The 24,316-nt window shown below is 43.2% G+C and overlaps 1 protein-coding gene across 1 annotated transcript in view; it reads right to left on the bottom strand.

Moving 5' to 3' along the window:
- myo6a (myosin VIa) overlaps positions 1–24,316 on the bottom strand; it is a 153,755-nt gene that overhangs the window by 95,217 nt on the left and 34,222 nt on the right. Inside the window, exons 4-12 of the mRNA XM_085373330.1 lie at positions 23,322–23,395; positions 21,209–21,338; positions 20,389–20,494; positions 18,584–18,639; positions 18,410–18,507; positions 17,758–17,922; positions 13,400–13,480; positions 7,292–7,472; positions 2,237–2,381 (exon numbers count right to left, since the gene is read on the bottom strand). Coding sequence (XP_085229456.1) covers positions 2,237–2,381; positions 7,292–7,472; positions 13,400–13,480; positions 17,758–17,922; positions 18,410–18,507; positions 18,584–18,639; positions 20,389–20,494; positions 21,209–21,338; positions 23,322–23,395 — 1,036 coding nt within the window. The remainder of the gene's footprint in view (positions 1–2,236; positions 2,382–7,291; positions 7,473–13,399; positions 13,481–17,757; positions 17,923–18,409; positions 18,508–18,583; positions 18,640–20,388; positions 20,495–21,208; positions 21,339–23,321; positions 23,396–24,316) is intronic.

Here is a 24,316-nt window from a genome sequence, read left to right as displayed (position 1 = left end):
ATACCTACAGCTTCGATTTACTGCCAGGGACACCGATGGGTTGAAACTATGTGACCATGTGGTTGTTGGCCCCCGATCAGCTGATATGGATTCTGGGCGTACGTGCTTGGTTGTTTCGTATTTTTCTTGTGTTTCTGAAGGAAAACATGAAAAATACGATGGAACGACCTTCCTGAAACATTCAGCCACCACTCTGACCTTTTCAAATCAACCTCATTTGAGCATCCCGGTGCTTCAATCAGAGTCCAGATGGCCCTCCACTTTAGTCATAATAAGTTTTGGCAAAAACACTCAGATTCAATCAGGTGTTTATCAGGACAAAGAGATGAGGCGGAGAGTCAGCCGGCTCTTAGCGAGGAGTTACGTAGGACACCCTACAAAAGATGCAGTAGGAGAAGGAAGGTTTAAAAAACACGAAACAAAGTTAAAATAAAATTATGACCATATTTACTCAACTTCTATCTGAGTCTCAGAGTACAAACTCCACTCGGCAGCTGTTCTGAAGCTTTCAGTCAAGCTTCAAACTGTCAATTCTTTTTGCAGGCACAGTAGATTTTTTTTTTAAACAATAACAGTGTGAGAAGCTGTACGGTGAGAGCTGTCAGACAGGAAAACGTGTTTCAGTTCACTGAAAACTCAAAGTGAACACGTGGAGGCTCCGCTCGGCAGCAAACAGCCGGCAGACACAGAGTTTAACTGGAAACACTGCCGTGCATTCAGGAGGCAGATACTTCACACGCAGGTTGGTGGAGACCAAACACAAAGCTTCAAGACAGCAAATATACACCACAGACAGTTTTGAAGGGTACTGAATGCCCAATGTTACGCTCCCAGCCAAACCTATAATCACATCTCATCAAGAATTTCAATGGATCATTTCGATCTAGTGATTCTCTTGTTGAACTTTTATAGCTTGTCTCTCCAAACTAACGTCTTCCCTCCTAATGATGGGATATGAGAGGAGTTCAGGATCACAAAGACATTGCAAGAGGAAAAATTACAGTAAGTAACTGATATTTAAATCCTATGACTTTATTTATTAGTTCAGTTTCTTTTTAAAGTGTAAATATTTCACAGAAATTACCTGGAGTACCTTCACAACCCACTTGGGGACCATGTTCCACACTTTGGGATGTGGCTACTTCATAATTGAAGGTCTGTCATTCCCGTTTTGAAAACACCAGCATGGCCAAAATGTTCCAATCGAGGCTTCAGGACAATATATATTAAGCCAATGACTATGTACATCTTTTACATACAGTCTATGCACCACACTTGGACGTCCTTTGTTTTCGGTAAACAGTAACACGGTTTGCCGCACCGGAGGCGGTCCTTAACCCGAGCCCTGACCGAGCCAGTAAGGAAATCTAATTTTTCATGATCCACTTGGTTGATCTGGCCAAGATTTACAGCAGGTGCCTTCCTGACTGGCATTAGGAGTACACATTGCTCTGTAGTTAAACTGAGCCGTAAGAAGCCCTGCTTTACAAATCTACGTGATCAAGAGGAGAATGTCAGTGCTTCCTCTCACTGTGCAAAAGCTGCCATGTTATCCAGCAAATAGTTACAAGTAATGTTTTCTAACAGTTAAAAGCAATTTTAAAAAAAATCCAGGAATGAAAGAGATGAAATCACACAGACAAAGATAAAAGTCAAAGATGTGCTTCCTTTGTGGTCCTTGATATAAAGACGGAGCTCCAGGTGGTGCCAAACTACAGCCTAAAACCTTTATCATCATCATCAGTAAAATCCCTCAGAGACGAGCACGCTCTCTCATGCTCCTCTACGCTCCTTCTAAAGGCACAGCTGGTGGTTTTTATGTGTGAGAGCGTCTCATTTTAAACTGGTCGACACCACAGAGCTCAAAGGAACAAACCGGTTGGCTTAAAGTCAGCAAAACACCTGTAGTCCCTCTCAGCATGAGGCCCCACCCAACAGCAGCAAGGCGGTCTCTGAGATCCTCAAAATGTCAGAGAGTGTGTGTGTGTGTGTGTGTGTGTGTGTGTGTGTGTGTGTGTGTGTGTGTGTGTGTGTGTGTGTGTGTGAGAGAGAGAGACGTTCTGGTGGTGACCTGACCTCCTCTGGTCCCCGTGACATCATCATTGTAATAAACTATTGGTTAGTGTTAGTAATGCAGTGATCATGGGTAGCACATAAATCAGTGAAAGGTCCTCTGATGTGAACACAGCTGTCTGACTGTCTGTGTGTGTCTGTGTGAGTGACAGAAGCTTCTTACTTGATCGCCGTTCCTTTGGCGCCCCCTGCTGTCGTGAGCATGACTCTGCTGGTGAGACTGACCCGCAGGTCCTCCTCCTCCAGGCCAAGCAGCTCAGCGCAGTGCTCCAGCGTCTGACTCGACTGGTTCTTGATGGCGCAGCCGCCTGCAAGACGAGGAAAAGGGCAAAACTCGTACTGAATATACACACACACACACACACACACACACTTATTTATCAGCTTCATCCATCAGGCTGTCAGGAAGCTTAACTCCCTCCCGATTCTGCCCCCTCTCCCCTCTCTCCTCCACGGTCTCACCGAACTCTGTCACACACACACAAACACACACACTCTCTGACTCACTCACTGGCCTGCACCAGTTACCAGTCACTTTGTGGAGCATTGGACTGCCATTACCTCATAAGACTTTGTTGTTACACTTTCTCTTACCGTACATTACTAAATCTCCATTTGCACTATTTGCCTATTTGCACTACTCTGCCTGGTTTACACTCAATGTCACTTACCCATTATATTGTATATTGTATAGCTTTCTTGTTATATGTAAAATTGTATTTATTTAAATTTTTACTTTTTAATTATTTTACTTGCATTTTTAATCACTTTTATATTTAAATATATTTAAATGTTCATTTGCTATTTATCTAGGGATTGAGAGTAACGCAATTTCTATTCTCTGTATGTCCTGTACATGTGGCAGAATCGACAAATAAAGTTGACTTTGACTTTGATCTAATATTCACACACACTCCCATCAGCATGTCAGGAGCAACTCACGTTTCAGTATCTTGCCTGAGCAGCCAGGAATGTAGGGCTGTTTTCTTATAGACTTTTATTGAATCCAACCCGAGGAATGCATTGCACAATAGCTACACATTCCTGACCCGGAAACCCAGAAATCAAAGTGGCGCTTCAAGAAATGTTTGTTGCTTTGTTTGACAGCAATGTAAGTTTTGAGTGCTCTTAAGAGAAACGTCTTCTGGTTGGCTTTTACAGCCTGGAGCATGATTACTACAGCGGTCCACACGGAGTTCTAACCTGGTGTCTTTTCAGAACCAACCCACATTTTCACAGGTTTTAAAACCAAAACTCTTGGTCTGATTTATGGTCAACGCATTGGTTGTTGCATGCCAACTGTGACGTCACCATGCCTTGCTGACCACCAGAGGAGAACATCCACAAGTCTCATCTTTACATCTTCCTATGTGCAATCAGAGAATCTCCGAACTCCTGTACTCATACATCACTGATAAAGCAGTGAACAATCACACGTGTGCTTCTTAAACTCAACCGTGTGTCGCTTTATAGAAACTGTGAGATGCACAACAAGTGAAACTCCACCAGAGAGCGGATGTGTCGTCGGCTGTGAGGTCACTTTAAGGCACGACATAAATCAGCGGTTACAGAAAATGGGAAAAATGCTGGTGGGGCGAAATCTATATGCATCTGCAAGTCTTTGTGAACATGTTCCTCATTTCCTTTCACTTTGATATTTTAACACCTCACAAGACTTCCTTTATATTTTTACGCTTTAATAGCCCCACTATGGAGCCATGCCACACTTCTTCCCATCTAGGGTCAGGGGTAGGGTTATTTATTGAAATTTTCAATTTAAAAAGGTCATGTTTCCCCTGCTGGATCAATGAAGATTCATCTTTTCCTAACTCACTGTGAGCAGGAGAAAAAGGAGAAAAGCTGTTTCTATACCGCTCTGTGCCGATGGCGGCAGCAGCTGATCCGACCCACCAAAGGATTACGTGAATGTAAAATATGAATGTAGCAACCTGCTAAACCCCCCACACTTACCAGACAGCGAGCACTCGCATGACAAGTGAATCCAACTATAAGATGAAGGCCGTATATGACGCAGGCTTTTACGTATGAACGCCTCGGCATGTGAACAGACCACAGGAAGTGACAAGTTGGTTTCTCACATGAAAGGCGGTCCGATGGTGTTCAGGGCTGAGGCTGCTGACGGAAGCCGTTCACATCAAAGATTGGATTAGAGCAGCCGTGAACCCCCGTGACACGGCTTCACATCATTACAGCTGCTCCTCCGATCAATGCCAGGAATCGATAGCCCCTGAAAGCTAAGCTAAGCTAATACCTAATCGATAACTGGAGGGTGAAAGAAGGCCCCGCAGAGGCGAGCGCTCAAACCACAAATCAGAACAGAAGACGAACACTTGGACATGAATCCCAGTTAATTAAGGACCGTTATTTCCAGCCTCTCTGGATAGATTTCTCAGTTTACTCTGAAATGAATCGAGTCCAGAGAAGAAGCGAGCGTTGACACCAGCGCCAAAGGAGATTCATGGGAAGACTTTAACAACGAGCTGAAATGAGAACATTCAGAGCAGTTTGACCTTTTGAAGAGACTCCATCCTGCCGCTCAGAGCACCGTCGTCTGAGTGGACTTATTACAGCCAAACAGCAGAGATGAATCCGCTAATTAATCTGTTGGCTAAAGGTTGGACCTCATTAGAACGTCCCCGCTCTACACCACTCATCCTTGATGGAAACGTTTTAATGAGACCGCCCTCTCGCTCTCTTTTGTCATGTGATCAAAGAACCTGAAAACCACAAACAGGCTGAGAGATGCAGTCGAAGTTATTTGACTGTTTCCATATCATCCTATATTCAGTGCTGATGCGTGCTTTCAGCTACGAGCGCACTCATTGCCAAATGCTGCGGTCCGATTGGTCAGATCGCACTGGAAAACTCATATAAATGAAATCCTCCTGTGTGAACGGCGGCATTAGGAATAGCTGTTTAAATGAACTTGACTTCTACATGCTTTCTGGGTCTAAGATAAGTAAATATTCTTTAAAAGCTCCCCGAGGGACCGCTCTGCAACTGCAAGCCAAGCCCGTCTCAATAGCCCCATCTGATTGGCTCCTCGGCCTGAACGCTCTGTCCTCGTTTACTGTAAAACATGTGCCAAGTGAGCCCCCTGCTGTGAGAACCTTTCCGTTTAATAGGCTCCCTGCTGTGCTTCCTCTTCTTTCCGGCGCAGGGAGAAAACGATGGGGAGGAACTTCAAGACCGAGTTGAAGTTCAAAGGATCAGCTGATTTTCATGGAAACTGAGCCTCCCTGAGGGTTCGAGTCTTAACCGCTGTGGAAAAACGAGGCACAGAAAAATGCCTCTGCGAGTGCAGAGAGCATAATCCCTGAAATATTCACTGGAATAATTACAGAATTAGTTTGTTGGCTGTGTAATTAATGAATTTCCCCTCAGCCAGAGAAAAATAACTCGAGATTAGTCATTAGTGTTCTGAGTGTTTTTCATCTGCGAAAAAAAACAAAGTGCAACAAGAAGAAAAGGTCTTTCCGTGACGCCGCTGTCAGACCCGCGACATCTATCAGCCATCGCAACGAGGCTGAAGTGAGACGGAGGGAGATCGAGGCTGAATATTACAGCAATCAATCACAGCACAGAGCTTTGAGGGATGAGATCAAAGAGGCGTCGGCCTCTCAGGAGCCAAACCGGTGCCGTTTAGGAGCTGGGAAGCCCGAGAGATGGATGACTTCTGATACAGAGCAAATGCAATCACGGAGCGCCGCAGGGCTCCGCTCGGAGAACGCCCACCTCACGACCAGCCACGTCGCACTCCGTCGAGTTACAGTGCTTCACGTCCTGATCCGTCCTGATCTGTTGGGGTCAATCTTTCTGGTGTAGTTTTAATTTCTTATTATTCTGTTAGCAGACTTAATAACTAGCTGGTTAATAAACAAACAGCAAAGCCACACAAAAGGTTTGTGGATTATGGATTACGCAACCCTTTTCTCCTTTCTGGGGCATCAATCAGCACAGCTTCATCAAAGCTGGGATTGTGGCTCACTTATGACCGTGGAGAGTGATCGAGAAGGGTTCTTGAAGTAGGCTTTAGTGCTAAAACGTAATCAGTGAGTGGAAGTGAAGGTGCAAACAGGAAGGTCCAAACTCTGGAAAATGTGCACAACTAATCGCTCCATCGGTGCTCTCTGTCAGACAGACTGATGGACGCGGTTGGATATGTAAACCACAAGCACAGGAAGTTTAATTAAATAACATTTCGGTGCAGAACTTTATTCACATTAGCTAAATTTCAGGTCAGACGGCGTTACGGGCTTTAGCAGCACCAACACACACAAAGGCACTTTTTTAAAATGCCTTCCTGTTCAGGACTGTGATTTTAATGCAGCGTGATCATGCAGGTAAACCTGACATCCATCCCCACATCAACTACAGCTGCGTTTCCCTCCCGTCTTTCAGTGAATGCTTCGACGTGACGTCTTTGCATTTTTAAAGTCGAAGAGAACGACCTGTTTGGCCTTGTGCTATTTGTGTTTGATTGGAATCATCTCCGTGTGAAATCTGACATTTGAATGACAAATTGAGGAAGTCAAAATGGCAGCGACACATCAACCAACCTGGGATGCAGAAAAAAAAAGTTTGATTGAGGTTCTCAGAAAGTTTAAGGGTTTATTATCTTCACGACGCTGTTAATGAATTTCACGTTTTTCTGTTTTAAATGTTCGGTGTGCTCGACAGCTCGTGGCTGAAGGTGATGGTGGGAATGTAGATCAACAGCCTTGATCTACATCTAACGTGTACGTTGCATTAGTGAGCCTCCTGCTCCTTCTTCACTCACTGCTGAGCACGAGTCGGGACACCAAACTCCTCCAATCGGAGCAGCGACTCATTCCCAGCCCGGAATAAGACACAGCCTTGAACTTAGAGGTGCCAATTCACAACCCGGTGACTTCGCTCTGGGCACCAAACTGCAGGTTGTCAACAGAATCACATCATCTCCAAGAAGCTTCCGGACCAAGTAGTCATCTACCAATCAGCAGATTCAAAAAGTCTGCAAAATAATGAACCAAGTTTCCCCCAATACGATCGACTACACTCTGACTGAGTCTGACCAAAACTCTGTCTGAGGTTGTAAACGGACCGAACACCCCGTGACAACAGGAGCGATGCCCCACAAACCCAAAGAACACAAAGGACGTGAAACGTCTTCTCCAAGTCCAAAAACAGGTTCACATGTGTGACTTCTTGTTCTCACCTGATGTGCTTCCGGCCTCCTCGAAGTCGATGTTGCCGAGGTGCAGCACGCCGGCCACCACCCTGAACAGATCCAGCTTCTCTGTGTCGTCCAGGCCGATCTTCTTCATGGCTACGCACATCCTGGCAAAGTCGCCGTGGTCGTCCAGCAGCGGGTCCTTCAACGGGCCCGACTTTGTGTGCTGAGGAACCAGGAGAGAAAACGTCACCGACATTTAAAAATCTTCGTTCATCTCCATCTCCTTCATATTTTTATTCTCATGTCCTTTCTTACACAACTCACTTCTAACTTCATTTCTTTACCGCTTGTCATTTTTACCTTTCTGCCTACCTGCTCTCTTCTCTTCCTTCACTTTGGAGAAATCTGAATCTCCAAATCATTCTAACTTAATCTCGAGCCGAATGCTTTCACTCTGCGGAGTGCAGCAATCACCCTGTTTATCACTGATCGTGTTGCACAAAGCAGAGCAGGCAGCGAAAGAAGAAGCACAATCTTCAGCAGAGAGAAGTAGGAAGAAAAACACACACACCTGAAAAACTCACTCAGGAATGCCGCATTATAACGATAACCACGGGCTAAACTATAGACGCCAGCGCACGCGTGTCCCTTGTGATAGTGGATTAAGTGGAAAACGAATTATTTTGCTTAGCCGGTTCTTCCATTTAATCAGGTTCTCTCCAGATTTCTCTCTCCCTTCCCCCCCGCCAATAGAGCTCAAGCAGTCGAATCAACAGCCAGAAGGGAGCATTTCTGCAAACATCAGTCAGTTTAACCGGTATTTATTTACACATTAGAAGCATTAGGAGTTTTGGTTATGAGACAAAAATGTGAATAAATTTCACTTAGACGCCTGAAAATCATCTGAAGAAAAACTTTAGCAACACAGAAGCTGAAACCTGCACGAGGCCAGAGCCCAGCAGCCTCCCGGCAAACACTAATGGGCTGGGTGCTCGCATAGGACAGGTTATGGAAGGTAACTGAGTACTTGTACTGCTTTCTGCTTCTACTCCACTGCATTAAGGATGAAAACACTACACCAGGGGTGTCAAACTCAAATACACAGTGGGCCAAAATTCAAAACTGGAACAAAGTCGTGGCCTAACATTAATATTTATTGAAAAAAAAATCTTCCTCTAGATATAAGAATGAATCTTTTCTTATGGACTCAAATAAGTTTTTCTGGAAAACTGAATATGGAACAAGCAAAGCTTAATACTAAACAATATATATGTTAGCTGTATAATACCAGTAGGCCAGCTCTAATAGTAATTTGGTATGGCTTCGCGGGCCAAATGTAATTAGGCTGCGGGCCAAATTTGGCCCGCGGGCCAGAGTTTGACACCTATGCACTACACTCTGTGCTCTATTTAAAATGTGCATTTGTGAATATGTGGTCCTGCTTTGAAACAGCCTGACTAAAATCATCTGCAGCTGCAACATTAATGTGTTACAATGTAACAAATTATTATTAATAAATTATTGTTCTGGTATTTATTTACCCCAGTTTGTATAATTACGCAGATTTGATATTATGAAACAGGAGTAATTCACTGCAATGAAGAAAACACGGCACTTGTGGTTTGTTGTCAGCCACCATTGCGCTTATTTCAGTGCAGAGTCAAATCCAAACTTAGGATATAAATCAAAATAAAGTTAAGTGTTAGTTAATATTGCAGTTTTGGGTGGAAGTGACATAAATATTGTCGCATCTAGAATAAACTCCACAGTGGAGTCAAATCTAGGCACAGGACAGCTTCAGGCAGCCATTAAGCTAAGATAAGTAATTCCTTTAGACAGCCACATACGGTCCACTTGGATCTTCGATGGGCTGGACCAGCAAAGCTCCCATTTCTGAGACAGGCCGACTGCACTGTGACATTCCCAGATGCACAAAAGCAGACACAGGTTGACTGAAAGGCTCGATTATTTTCTACAAAGCAGGAAGGAGCAGAAAGCACTGCAGAGCTGAAAGCATGCTCGGAAAGTCAGAAGCGAGAGGAGAAACAGCCAATCACCTGGTCGTCCTGCGTGACACGAGCCGGAGCAGCGAGGAGACATACAGCACATCATTTATCAGAGATTACAGCAGCTACACTCGAGCTAATCTGGGACTGATCCCGCTCACAATTTGTCTTCGTGAACCCGAAGGACCGGGCGGGAGGGGCGAAGCTCGAGTTTCCCTAACGTTTGATCTCCGAGGCCGCCTCACAGTTAATGCGGGATATTCCTCTGTGATCCGGGATTTTATCAGATATTACCTGAGTTGCCCTGCCGCACGCCCTCCCTCCCAGAGCTCAAGTTAAGGCACAAAAGCTGGAGATTGTCTGCAAATACTTCTTTACTTGGGTCTCTGAGGAAGTCATGAAATAAAGCAAGAGGACACGCAAAAAACAAACTTTCCGAAGATCATTTCCCAGGACAACTTTCTTCCTTTGTGTGCCTCCTTTCTATTAAACAAGCCTCCCACTCTGATGCTGCCAGATAATTGTTTCCCGGGCTACAACAAAAGGACCGTTGTCCAACAATCTGTTTTTTTCATTCTGCCAAAAACAGTTTAATTCTGCGAGTCCACAGTTTGACACCTGATCTATTTCACCCTTGCGCTGACTTAAAGGACGAGGAGCAGATCTGTCGAAAAATCAGTCAGCTTCTTTCTCCTTCTGCATGTTTTTATTCTGAAGAGAAACCCTGATGTCACTGGAATTTAATATTAGAGTTGTTTTTTGTGTTTATTGTTGTTTTACTGGTTTGCTGTTTGGAATTTTGGACACTTTGAGGAATAAGAACGTGCTGTATGATAACACTGCTTTGGGACTTCCCATGATGCACGGCATCTATAAACTTTCTTTTGTCAGTCACGGATGGCTTCCCGTCCCCGAGTCTGGTTCTACAGAAGGTTTCTTCCTGCCAAATGCTGCTCACACAGAATCATCTGATTCTTGGGGTTCTATAAAACATCTACAAAGCAAAGACGACTGTGACTCTGAACTGAGTCACAGTTCATTGAGCCAGATAAAGGTCTGCTACGTGAATAAAACTGAAGGTAGACTGAATGTGCATATAACCAGATTTAAAAGCAGCACCAGGACCTCCAACCCAGTCCACAAAGCATTAAACTCCAACAATGCCACCTCTGGAGCCTCCAGTTGAGGCGTTTCGGGGAGGTTCTATCGGGAGGAGGTGCTGGGACAGACCCAGGACTCTCTGGAGAGATTATATTTCTCTGGAACAACAGGGGGGCAAGTTGCTGGAACAGGTGGCCGGGGTGAGGGAGGTCTTAGACTGTTGCTGGATGGATGGACGGATGGCTGTGCATATATCATCATAGAGGACAGTGTTGGTAGACTTGTTTTAGAGACTGTACCGGATCCAATTTTAGGAGTACCTCACATAAAGACCTTACAAAAACTGTTCTGTAAGACCTTGAACTATTCTTGCTCTTCACCGAGAGACCTGTACAGTTTAAATCTTCGGTGAGATGAAGATGAAAGACTAAAACGACAATGCTCTTAACCACCAGTGATGGATGTGTGCGACCGGATTCTTCCTCTTTCCATCCGCCATCTTCAGCAGCGCTCCGATGTACCGTCCGTGCTCCTGTTAATGGCTGCAATAATTAATACCGACACACTGCAGAGGAAGCCGTGTACAGACGCTGTAATAGAACACTTGTGCATAATTAATCAAAAGCCATAGGCAAAGAAAGGAGCTCATTTCACATGATGAGCTTCTCTTATTAATGCACAGCGTTAAATGTCCCGCGCTGCACCGAGGCTCTCGGTCTGGCTGCTAATTAAAATGTTTGCTGTTTATATATGAAGCATCTGAAAACAAGGAGATTATATAAGCAGAGCCTGTTTGCAGCGAGCAATTTCAGGCAAGAACATTACACAACAGCACTAATGAATTATCACAGGGTGGCTGCTGTTAGGATTATCTGCTGCCTCGTAACGAAATGCATATAATCAAAGCTTTACTGTCAGTTTATTTCCATCTCTGAGGCTTTAGGTAGCACAGATGGACCAGCGTGTTAACGAACAACCTCAGATTCAAACTTTCAATTAGTTCTAAGATTCCCAATGCCGTTCTTTTCGCCTTATGGGCCTATTATTTAACCGTATACACTTGCAGGCCAGTTTATTAGACATACCTGCTCATTAAATATTACATCTAATAAGTCGATGAGATTGGATTGAGGCTGGTCCGAGTGTTTCAGAAGCTGCTGATCTGCTGGGAGTTTCCCACACAAGGGAGAAAATATCCAGTCACATGTCACAGGAGAGTGATGGCCAGACTGCTTTGACCTGACAGGGTTAAACACTCATTTCAGTGAAGGTATGCAGATGAGCATCTCTGAATGGGCTAGAGCAGCAGAAGACCACACCAGGTGTCCGTCTTGCAAGCCAAAAAACAGGAAACTGATATAAAGTTCACACAGACTCAACAGAATTTGGATCCATCCTGCCTTGTATCATCCGAGCACCATCTAAACCCCACAGCCTGCCTGAGTCCACAGTTAAATCTAACAGAGCGCCTCTGATTCTCATCACAGATGTTCTGTGCAGTCTGTGAAGCCGTCACGTCAGCATGGACCAGAATCTCTCTGCTCCCAGCAGCTTACAGAGTCCATTTTTGTGCTGGTCGTTTGCTGTGTGATACGTGATTTTTTTTGTTTCTAAATTTTTAACACAGATATATGTTTTTGAAGAAAATCTAAGAAGCTGAAACCTGATTTTTGTAAATCTCCTTCCTTCAATTTCTATTTTAACTGAAAGCTTCTTCCAGCTACAGCTGTTACAGCCATGAAGTGAAACAGCTGCTTCCAGATGTTCGCTGTCATGATGGTGAAGCTGTACTCATGTACTTCATGATTTCTTATTTTTGTGCATATTTGTAACAAATAAATGTTTCAGATCATTAAACAAATTTAGAAAAAGATCATTTAAATGAAATAATTTAACAGACATACAAACCAAAGCTGGGCGTGCAAAAGCATTGTACTGGCTGAATCAGAATTTGGACTTTTATTCGTGTGCAGGATAAATTCTTTCATTTTTCAGTCTTTCACATGTTGGTTTTCTGTGCAGATGAAAAACATCACACACGTTTCTCATGAAAAGTCTGTAATTATCAGTGAAGACACACACGTGCTTCACAGGCAGGTTTCTTCTTCTTTTCCCCCATAAAAAAAAAAAAAAAAAAAGACTATTTCACACATTGACAAATAAGTTAAAGCCAACTTCTTAGATCTTTTATTCTTTTCTGAAAAGCTCCCACTGGACAAACAGACAGAGTGATCGGAGAGATAAGAGAGGCTCGCTCACACAACGACTGTGAGAAGAAAAGCGGAGCTGGAGGGCGTAACGACGTGAACGAATCTGCTGAGTCGGGTTTAACAAGGAGCTAATGGAGTTTGCAAAGCGACCGTTTCCCTTCTTCCAGCCCACAGGGGCATGAGTCGACGTTTTTCTTCTCAGTTTTTAGAGTTTCCTTTCTAAGAAATGGAATTATTGGGGGACACAAATTTACTGCAGCTACAAGAGGACAAAAAGTCCTCTCTGCTGTTTAAAGAAAAGAAAAAAGGGAAAATTTGCAGCTCAAAAACTCAATTTAGCAACTAAACTTGTTTGTGGAAACCAAATCACCTCATCAGATCTGTATCTGATCTATCTAAACTCGCAGTTTTTTTCCTACTCTCTGCTCTCTATGATGTCACAGAGTGTGGATATCCCAGATATGATCACCTCCGGCAAGAATCCCCACCCACCTGCTGTCCAAACTCAGTGTTTATGAGTGGCAGCCAATCAGAATACAGTTTACTTAAAGGAGGAGGGGCTAAAACACCTCTTTTCAGATACAGGATGATTTGAGAAGCTGCACAGGTCCCAGAATCATGAATATAAGAATTATTCTGAACTCTGTTAGAGCAGCTTTGCATGATTCAGAGTTCAACAATAAAATATACAACTGGAATGATCAGTATGTTGCTTTATTGCTGTAATATCGTAATATCAGCCTCACATTTCAGTGAAACTGTGTTTTTCTGCTTATTTTGTGGTCCAGGTTTCATAAACTGGTTGAACTCAGAGACTTTTCTGCATACTGTACCTCTGGGCTCTTCCGATTCTGCATGATGTGCTTGTCTGTGTCTTTGGTAGCGAAGAACCGAGTGCATCCTCTGTTAAGGTACTGCAAAGCAATGAGACACAAGAGAGAGGAAAGATGAGCAAAGTTTCAAAGGCAGATTAAAAAGAAAGAGCACATCAGAAATCACCCGACATTATACAAGCCGGTGTGGTTAACCTCGTGAGCTGTTCTTGTGCAAGTCTGCCATTAAAAAAAAAAAAAAAGACTCATAAGATTAATCCACCGTGCTTTCATTCCAGCAGAAATGCCCTGAACTTCTTCCTCAGACCACCATGGGGGGAAAGATCTGCTAAGTTGGGTCTTTTAGCTTCTTCGATTGTTTGGGTCTCGACTTCATAAATGTAACTATCACGCAGTTTGTCAGCTTCAAAGAACAAAAAAGGTTTTTGAATCGCACTCGGCAGACAGAGGTGGTCTTTGGAGTCCAGAGTCCTGAAAACTACAAATAAAAGATAAAGATCCAAAACTATCAGACATTAAAGGCTGTTTATCCTCAGACCCCTGGACTGACAGCAGCTTTGATTTTTTTATCTCTGGTTTGCTGTTTTTAACTTAGTATTTAGTTCGTTGTCATAGCTTTTATAAATCCTGGGGGGAAAAAAACTAACTCATTTTGATTATTTATCCATTCTTTTTAAATGTATGTATTTTTATTGGCACTCCCTGCTCTGGAAAGCACTTGCATGAAAAGTACAACTGAAATAAAATTATCATCACTGTGTTATTATAAATATGCAAAATCAGAGCCATGGAAATACATTTTAATAACTGATTACATTAAGGAGGACTGCACAAGCTTCAGACTAGTATAACTAAGGGAAAAATAATATTTTCAATAGAAAATGTGAATTTCTGTAGTCTTATATGAGTCACTTACTATTATCAGCATTTTTCTTAAACAACTTTATTCGTATATTTATCTCAGAGTGGAGTTTAGGTTTAGGCTCGTCCTGTGAAGTTGTACATCTAAAATACTTCAAGATGCAGTTTCAAAAGGTAAAAAATGAGCAGAAATGAAACAAATCCAGCTAAATGTCCTGTTGTCAAAGTTAAAACATAGCAACAATAACTAGAAATGAAGCAGCAGAAACTGGCGTTTTTGCACTAATGTCATTTTCCGACTCGAGTGTTTGAGAGGCGGCCTCGCGCCTCCATGTATGGAAGCGCTTTGTTTTACGGCTTAAATCATCAGTCAAATGGGAACGCTGTGCTCTCAGAGCTTGTGTGCAGGAAACGCTTTGCTTCAGAGACGGTCAGAGTTCACCTGGATAATTGCATTTGCATTAAAAGCAGCTTTGCTCTGCTGACATCCTCCTCCTCTCTTCACAGACACGAGATGACAGTGGCTCTGGTGCTCACCTCCCAGGTGTCTTGGGAAGAGGGGGAGGCTGGTTCGAGCCAGGGCTTATGTTGTTTGCAGAGGCGAGCCCTTCTCTCGCCGAGAAGATGAACATAAACAAAAACTTTCATTAGAGCCGAAGCCACCGGGAGGACCGAATGTCCTCCATTTCCCCGGCAGACCGCCGATGGGAGCGTCTCGTTTTCCTCCTGAAAAACCTCAGAGTCACCCCGCCGAGGTGAAATGCACCTCGGCCCCTTTACTGCAGTAAATACTTGAGTACTTTTTCTCAAGATTTCTGGGACTTCATGTAGCTTCCATTGCATCCTTCTGTCCTTCTCTTTTCCAGCCCTCCTTATTCCTTTGTTTCCTGGCTTCTATCCTCCTTCTGGTGCTTCCTCAGTTACTTCCACCCTCTCTGCCTCCTGTCCTGTATGTCTTCTTTTCACACTCATCTATTCTACTCATCTAGACTACTCTTATATTTATGTGGTTCGTTATGTCCTTTCTTTTCACCTTTCTACCCTCCATTTCTGTCTTCTTTCCTTCCCTCCTTCAGCCTTGTGTTGTCTACGTCCTTAATTTCCATTTTCTGTCTTTCCCTCTTTCTTCCTTTGACTCCTTATTTCCTTAATCTAGCCTCGTTGGTTACCGCTTCTATTTCTATTTCCTTCTTTCCACCCTTGCATTTGTTTGCATCTTGCTTCCTTCATCTTATCTGTTTCCTTCTGTCCTTCCTTATAGCTTTCTTCCCATTTCTTTCCTTCTTTATCATCTTTCCTCAACCTCTATCCCCTCTTCCACCTCTTCTAAAAAGTGAAATTCTTCTGTCTTTTTACTTTCCTCCTTTTTCCTTCCTTCCCGCCTTTCCTCCTGAAACAGCATCTTCCCATATTGCTTCCTTCTTTATTCACTGTTTTTCTTCCTTTACCTTTTTGCTTCATGTTCTCTTCCCTCCTTAGAAAAAAAGTGCACTTCATGTCCTCTTCAGTATTTGATGATGAAAACACCTTCTTGCTCTCTTTGGAGTCATCAGCACTTTGACCCTTTAAACAAGCCTTCGTGGACCTGAACACACCTCAGCTCCTCCTGTGATGCACAAAAGCTGAACTTCAGGAGTTCATCACGGCTCAAACCGTGTGAGCATTTTTCTCCCTCTGCATCATCGGGGGAAAGTGCAGATGCATGAACCATCAGAAGATGCAGGTGGTGTAATAAGTTGCAGGGGGACAGGGGCGGGTGCCGTAGAGCAAACGTCGGAGGTGAGAGTAGATGATTGAATTTAGAAGCTGCCAATAAAAGAAACGACCCTGAACAAAGAAAGTGACCTCAGGTTTTCTTCTTCTCCTCCAGAAGATGTGAGTATGAGGATGAGTCAGCTCTTCTCAGGTGAACCAAAAGAAAGCAAAACCATCATCTCTCAGTCTGTTTGCTTTTTAACTTTAATTTGCTGTCATGATTCTTGTGTATCTGTGATGTTGTTGTTTTCCCTAAAATCCGGTTGCTAGGCACTCAGAAGTCACACGTTCCCGTCTAACCTCTCAGCTCTGTCACAGATTACATGTTAGAGCGTTGACGGCACAGAAATCAACACGAGTTCATCACCGTCATGTAACAGCCATCACGGCTGCTTTTGCCTCCGTTACCTCAGGACTGTGGACGTCTGCGTTTGTGGCTGCAGGTGGCAAACCTGATGGCAAACACGAGCACCTGACACCCCCTCTCCCCGCTCTCCATCCACCGCTGACAGCTGATAAACAGAGCATGTGCAGCAGGTGGGCTTTACTGAGGATGAGCTGCCCCCTGCTGTTCAAACAGGGAAAGAGCAGGCTGAATTTCTTAGTTTAAAGGGTGTGACATCTGACTTTCTTGGATTTTGAAACCATTATTTAGATCTTTTGGAATCCTCCTAACATAGAGTCGACCCAGGAGTCACACCCACACCAGGCTCTGCAGACTTTGAGCACACACAGCCGACGCTTCACATGAGGTCAGTGTATGTACACGCATGAACCACAAGCTCAGCCTTCAAACTGCTTCAAACACTCAGTTCCACATAGTTTTTTCAACCCTTGGATCTGTATGACATCACGAGGGATCATCTTCTCTTCGTGAAGAGCAGCCAGTCAGAAGAGAGCTGGCTTAAAGGGGGAGGAGCTAAATTGGCTTGTTTCAGACAGAGGACAAATATAGAGAGCACAAGAGCACAAATATGGAGTTGGAGGGAGTTTAGGCTTCAGACAGAATTATGTAATAACAAAAAAATTCTACCGTTACCCGTTTTTGATTCAAACCTAACAACTGCAGGCAGAGGCACTTCAACCTCGGCTGCAATAACTAAACTACAAACACAAACCAAATCACTGTGCAAGAGCAACATCGAGAGCCTCGAGTGCTCCTGGCAGGACGTAAACAGTAATGGTGTGCGATGCTGGAAGCAGAAAGAAAGTAGTTCTCCTGGAATTTTTTGTATAACTAAACCAATTTAAATTGTAAAAAAGCATTTTTAATGCAACTATCTGACCAATAATATTACTGCTGTACAGTTAACTGTACTGCTGCACTGGCTGAGAGTAAAAAAACAGAAATAAAGTGATAAAAATAACACAGCAGCATCCAGAAGTTGAACCGTGGGCTTGGAAAGTCATCCCTCTCTTCTTTATTTTGATTATTTTGGCAGCAAACATGACTTAAACATCAGGAGACTGTGGTGTTTTGAGGACTATTTTCAGTGGCGGATTAAGATTTTGGGCAGCTCGTGGTGATGAAGGACTTTTGTGGGGTTTGGGCTTTGATGAAGAAGAACACACTCAGTGCTGGTTTGACAGAAACAAGAAAAATACAGAGTCCTTCCATCAAGTCTGCGATCAGGCCCCCACCCATCATCTGCACCTCCTCCATTCATTCATCAGCCATCAGCCCCCGCCCATCTGATTGGGCTTATCGAGCGTCAGGATGATAAAAATCTTAATATCCGTACCCGGAACGTGTCCGGAGAGCTGAGGTGAAACTTCTGCCGGATGTCTTCGGGAGCTCCGGCACACAGCCGGTAGAAGATGTGGTAGTTCCTCTCCTCGGGGCTCTGCCGACAGATCCTCGACTTCTCCAGCAGGTAGTGCGACACGAAGCCGCCCACGACGGCGTTCTGAGGAGGAAGAGCAGGGGAAAAACCAAAAAAAAAAACCTCATTTATGGCATCTATCAGCGCGTTTCATCTTCATATCCTGCCACTTTGTCATTATAATAAATTATATGGTGAATTAAATGGAAATTAAATATTAAATATAAAGAATTTATCTCATATTATAGTTTAAAGAAGAAAAATGTAGATAATAAAGCTGGAAATCACAAAGAAGAGTCTGCCTTTGGGTAACATGGAAATACGGTGATTTATAGGACACATAAACAAGAGCGAAACAAAAGAGATAAATGATCATAAGTGAGGCCTCATTACTGAGTTTATGCTGCGTAAGCATCTGAGATGGAAGAGGGCAAATCGCGTCTCTTCACAAAAGCAGAAAGATCAACGTAAACAGATCGTGCTGAATAAGTGCGGCTTCATTTGTAATTCATAACTTTCATCAGCAGACGTTAAAGCTCGTGATCGACTGAGCGAGAACGGCCCTGAGCACCTTCTCGTTGAAGTGGATCTCCACGAACTTCCCAAAGCGACTGCTATTGTTGTTCCGGACAGTTTTGGCGTTCCCGAAGGCCTCGAGCAGAGGGTTCGCTGCAAGGGAGAAAGAAGTCGAGTTCAAACTCAAACCTCAACAGGAAGCTGATGAGAGAAGCAGAAGCGACCTCACCTTCGACTATCCTCTCGTCGATGTCCTGACCCGTTCCGTACGAGGTCGTCAGGTATCTGCAAGCACAGCACATCATCAACACCTGAGAACACGCGATTCGTCTGTCATTTTAAAGCAGAGGTTCTCACAGGTTTACAGCCTTGAAGGTTTTTTAAAGCAAGTAAACATTAAAGTTTGTTCAATAAAAACTGTTTTTGTTGGACCATATTTCATTTTTAATACTGCTGAAAATGCTGTAAGAAGGAGGAAGAAGACCATTTCTGATATTCAACAAAACAAATCCGGTAGATTGTCAGATGTTTGTGTGAAAGCAAAGAACGATGCTCTGCAGGAAGTACAACTGTGTTAAATATTTAGGTTAAAGTGATCAGAAAAGCAGAAACTCTGGGTTTACCAGAGGGTCACTGCACAGGTTTAAGGCTGCCGCAGTGCTCCTGGTAAACGACTCTTATATCGAGCTTTTCCACTGGAGCACTTAAAGCACTTGATACATCATGCCTCGCTCCCCTATTCACATGTATTCATGCTCTGATTAACACACTGTTCCCTCCCTGAGGACACTTTTGCCTTCCAATTAGTAGATGACCTACAGTACAGTTTCCTGTGACCTCCACAGAAACGCTTCCTTTCTGCGAAAAACTGGCAAAACAAAGCCCAAACCTGCAGTTCCTCAGACGTCCACTAGAGGCTGGCTTCATCGGTGAGACTCCCACATTACTGCAGGTGAATATTTTAACACCTCACTGCTTAAACCTCGTGCCTGCTAAGTGAATCACCGAACTGGAGCATTTTTATTGCGGTTATCTGAGCGATGACATCACTTCCTGTGTGGTACCGACCATCCAACAAGTCTACAGAGAGGACCTTTAATAGTTTGGTACTCAGCAGATATCTCTGCTAACCCTTTCATCCAAATAGGCTCATTTCTGGCTTCAATCGCCCACCAGCGATCGCGGCTCAAGAGTTGGGAGTTCGCCTTGTAGTTGCCGGTGCGAGCCCCGGCTTGGACGGTCTTGCTCGTTGTGTCCTTGGGCAAGACACTTCACCCCTACTGGTGGTGGTCAGAGGGCCCGGTGGCACCAGTGTCCGGCAGCCTCGCCTCTGTCAGTGCGCCCCAGGGTGGCTGTGGCTACAATGTAGCTTGCCATCACCAGTGTGTGAATGTGTGTGTGAATGGGTGGATGACTGGATGTGTAAAGTGCTTTGGGGCCCTTAGGGACTAGTAAAGCGCTATATAAAAACAGGCCATTTACCATGGATAACACCGTGACATCTTACTGAAAAGCTGCTTCAGAGGAGAGCATTATTAGAATCACCGGCTCTCACCTGCCTGTAAACGTTTCTGCTCACATCGTCTAAACACTGTAATGTCAGAGCTTTTAGCATGTCCAAAGTCCAGATTTTGTGTGAGCATTTATCAAATACCGCTTTTAATAATCAAATAAGTAATTTCTTAAGAAAAACTGCAAAATATTTTAAACTCTGAGTTATCAGAATAACTCTGAGTAGAAAATATTTGGGGTCAGTGAGTCAAATGAAACAGGACATTTAAATGAACTAAAACAGGCCTTTTAACCATTTTACGACCTTTTCTGGACAAAACAATCAATTAATTATGAAAACAAGCTGATAATTAAAATCACAAATGAGGTCAAATGAAAATCGATGATATCAAAACTGATTGTGTATATAAGCTCCGAGTACAGGTCACATTACAATAATCACACGAACATGAAAACGTGGATAATTTTCTCAGATTTGTCGTCGCCGCGTTCGCTGAAAGACGAGACCCTCGCCTCCCTCACCTGAGAACAAACTTGGTGTTTTCAGTCTTGCCGGCTCCAGACTCCCCGGAGACGATGATGGACTGGCTCATCTTCAGGACCTTCATGTCCCTGTATGCCTTATCAGCTGAAGACAGAGGCAGCAGTTAGATCAGACGCCACGCTGACCCCAAAAATCAAACAGATATTAAACCCCTGCGGTTTCAATAAGTCAGTCTGGTACCGTGATGTTCAGGGGACTCTGGGAAATCTGAGTGCTGGCTGCCCCCTAGTGAACAAATTGTGAACTACAACATTAACTCTCACCCTAAAAGAACTGCTTTTGGTATTAAATTATTAGAGGACGATTAAACTGATAATTTCTTAATGACTTTAATGATCTTGTTCAATTTGTGAAACATTAAAATAAGTCTTATAAAAATGACAGGGATTAGGACATTTTAAAGCATCCATGACCAAAAACTGCTTAAAAAGTCTAAAATAAAGATACTGACCTCTAAACCGTCTCAGGAGTCTTTAACTTTCTGAATATGTAAACAAACTTTGCTCAACTCGAGCAGGTTAAAATGAGCTCTGCAGAGATGTATCATGCCTTGTTCCCTCCACAGGTAGATTTCACTAACTAACAGAACATTTCTTGTCTCTCCTTTAATGTGAGGCTTTCTGCTTACGATTTGTTTGTGTTTTTAAAATCACGGCAAACGAAAGGTTTCCCTCTTTCTAAAAACACACCAAAAATGCTCAAACTGAGCTTTAGTCACGAGCACAGAACAAAAATGTGGGACAAGTTCCTGGAAATACTGTCCAGCATGTAAAAGTTGTGATAAACTGAGCTGCTCACCAATGGCGTAGACGTGCGGCGGCAGCGTGCCCAGCGACCGGCCCCGGTACTTCTTGATGGTCTCCTGCGAGTAAAGCTTCGGGATGTCATAGTACGGGTTGACGGCGATCAGGATGTTTGCTACAAATGTCTGAAAGAAGAACAAGAACAAGAGGAATAAAAATCACTTATTTGGCTCATAAAACCAACAAAGTCTCTAATTTCTCTGCCTCCTCCTGAAGGAGCAGCAAACGTTTTCTTTCAGCACTTATAAAAAGTGAGAGGCTCCAAAATCTGTCAGAGTTTAACGGAATCAGGATCAGAAAATCTGAATTTCTGTACTGATCCAAACTCCATATCAGCCAGTAATACGAGCATTCAGCCACATCTCAAGAATTTCAAGAATTCATAAAACTCCTGAGCATCACATTGTGATTGAGGATTGTGTTTCCAGTCTTCATGGAGGTTACAATGATTATATTGTGTTTTCAAAAGTTTTGGAGAGGTTTAGATTTACATTTATAATCGCTGCAGAGATTTCTAAAGCTTTACAATATCCTCATTTATCAATAAAACCTGATTTATATCAGAAATGCCCTCTGTGAGCTTCACAGTGCAGTTCCCTCCTCGGCCACTAGGTGTCAGTGTGGACCAAGTCTGACTCCAGCTGACATCAGTTGGAAGCTTCACAGGAAAATGGAGCTAAATAGCAAAGGCAGCAGAGGTCACATGAGCCCCTGCTGGGTGCTCAAGGTGTGAGGCCGGGCCGAAAAGCCCCCTGGGGTGAAAAGACACCCTGTGTAGCCCCGCTGCTCCTATCAGAGCCTCATGTGGAGGAATAATCATCAGCTGAGGGTTTGCTGGTAAGCTGAAGACTCTGTTTGGCCCACATATGTTTCATCTTAAGGACTTGAGCAAAATTATAATTATTTAAATAATAGCAAACACGTGACAGCCGTCCTCTTTATCTGGATGGACATGAATAATTACTGAAGTCTTTTTGAAGTGACAAGAGCCGAGATCATTCATGAACCCCGTGAAGTGAAGACATCCATATGAAGGAAAAATAATAATAATTAAAAAATAAAACAGTTATTCAATCAGTGTGAAAGTGAGTTTTCAAGAGCAACACAAAATGCAATGCAATAAAAAGTAACTAACAAAAATTCATTTTTAGTGAGTAAAATCGGACTAATAATGAAAAAATAAAGAAAATAGAAAAAGGAAAATGTAGAAATAACTGCAACAATTTTAAAAAAGCAAATAAAAAAACCTTTAAACTGATTAAATGAATAAATACATATATAAATAAAGTTATTTAAAAATAAATTTACTAAGGAAATCAACAGGAACTAGAAAAAATATCAGAAATAAAAAAACAAAAATTCAGTTAAAAAAAAAAAAAATGTAAAAATCAAAAAAGTAAAATTAAGGGGAAATAAGTGAAAAAAATAAGAGCAACAAGAAAAAACAAATACTACAAACGAATCAGAAATATTAATTGTCACATGTTGATGCAAAAAAAAAATCTAATAAAGTTTGATCTGATTTATATGAGTTGTTTTTAATCTATTCATTCATTAAACGTTTTATTTTGGCAGCTTCAGTCCTCCGTACATTACATGTATATTTACACAGTAACCTGCACACATGTTATTTTTTCTGATGCCTTTGTTTCAGGCGAGGGTGGAGTAGATCTCTGCTTCAGTGGAGTGTGGAAACATGACTGAGCGTGCGGCCCGCCCACAGGTGGTGCGGGCAGGTCACGACCAACGCTTTGTGCTGACACGGCAGCTGGTTTCCTTCATCGGGTGATGATAACGTGTGACGTTGTCTTTCCGAGGTCGGAATTATTTTGGTTCGGTGTGAAATTTTGACTTTTTACGATCAGAGGAAACGAACCCCGAACCTTTATGAGTTTTTCTTTTTGCTTTTGTGACCTTTTGGTGTTTATTCTTTCATTTTCAGCGCCACAAGTTCACCTGAAGGCTGAGCCTCAGGTGTGTCCTGTGCATTTAACACACCATTGAGTCCAGGAGTGAATACAGCACGCCGAGGATGAGGACGACCTCACAACCGTTTCTGTTTCACAGTATTTCACCGACCGGCCGCTCCCCCTCATGTCTGTACTTACATAAATTTTGTCTTTGCTGTATCTCACTCGGATGTTGTTGAGCAGCGTGGCTTCATTCAGGTACATCAAAGAGCCTGAGAGACACAAGCAGGACAAAATGTTACTAAACTCAGCAGAGCAGCGGATCCACGCTGCACATCGCATCATCCATCGGGCCGAGAGCTCACGTGAAGGTGGTTATCAGTCAGACTGATAACCACCTTCAGCAGCATGTAGCCAATCAGAAACAAGCATAGGTTTACTCAAAGCAGCTGAATTTACAGAAAGGAAAAAACAAAAAACAAATAACAGTGCCACTCGAGAAATGTGAGGATGCTATAGACACAACAACATCATCAACAACAACAACAGCTGTCGGCAAACCAGCAGATTATATGAGAGGAAAACTGCAGTGTGCAGGGTTTTATCAGTCGGGGGCACATAGGGAACCCAGACAGCATAACATGAAAATACTGCAATAAAGTGATTAAAACTGCACTTCAGCAAAGTAATTAAATGACTGTAGATACTAATAAACAGCAGGGTCTTCAGGGAGGGCCAATGCCACCCCATCCCCTCCCTGTAGATGCACACCTGGCTGCATAAAAAAAGCTGCATTTTAACGTGCGAATAGCTTTCAATACCGGGTACTCAAACCTCACCTTCTGCAACACCAGGAGAAAAGTGTTTAGCCTACAAGAGGTTCTTTTATTTTAAAAATCGACCTGATTTCCTACCCTCTGCAGCTCTTTAAACAAGCAAAAAACTCATTATTTAAGCGAGGAGAAGCATAGTGACACAGTAGGAGACTGTTCTGAGTGGGCATCATCATGATGGCACTGCGCCCGGTGCATTCCCAGGAAAAGACTGGAAGAACGCCTCATAAATAAAATCTATTTAAAGCCACGATGGAAAATCTGAAGGAAAAAAGAGACGACTTGGTCCGTTAATAAATTTATGAATATCACTGCTGCTTTGTTTAGACTCAGAAATATCAGACCAACATTTGCTGACGT

The sequence above is a fragment of the Diplotaxodon limnothrissa genome, linkage group LG15 (assembly GCF_057381915.1).
Source record: "Diplotaxodon limnothrissa isolate DT_005_m linkage group LG15, D_limnothrissa_male_GT1.1, whole genome shotgun sequence".
NCBI lineage: Eukaryota > Metazoa > Chordata > Actinopteri > Cichliformes > Cichlidae > Diplotaxodon > Diplotaxodon limnothrissa.
The sequence above is the reverse complement of the archived record's forward strand: the minus strand, read 5'-3'. Positions and strand labels throughout refer to the sequence as shown.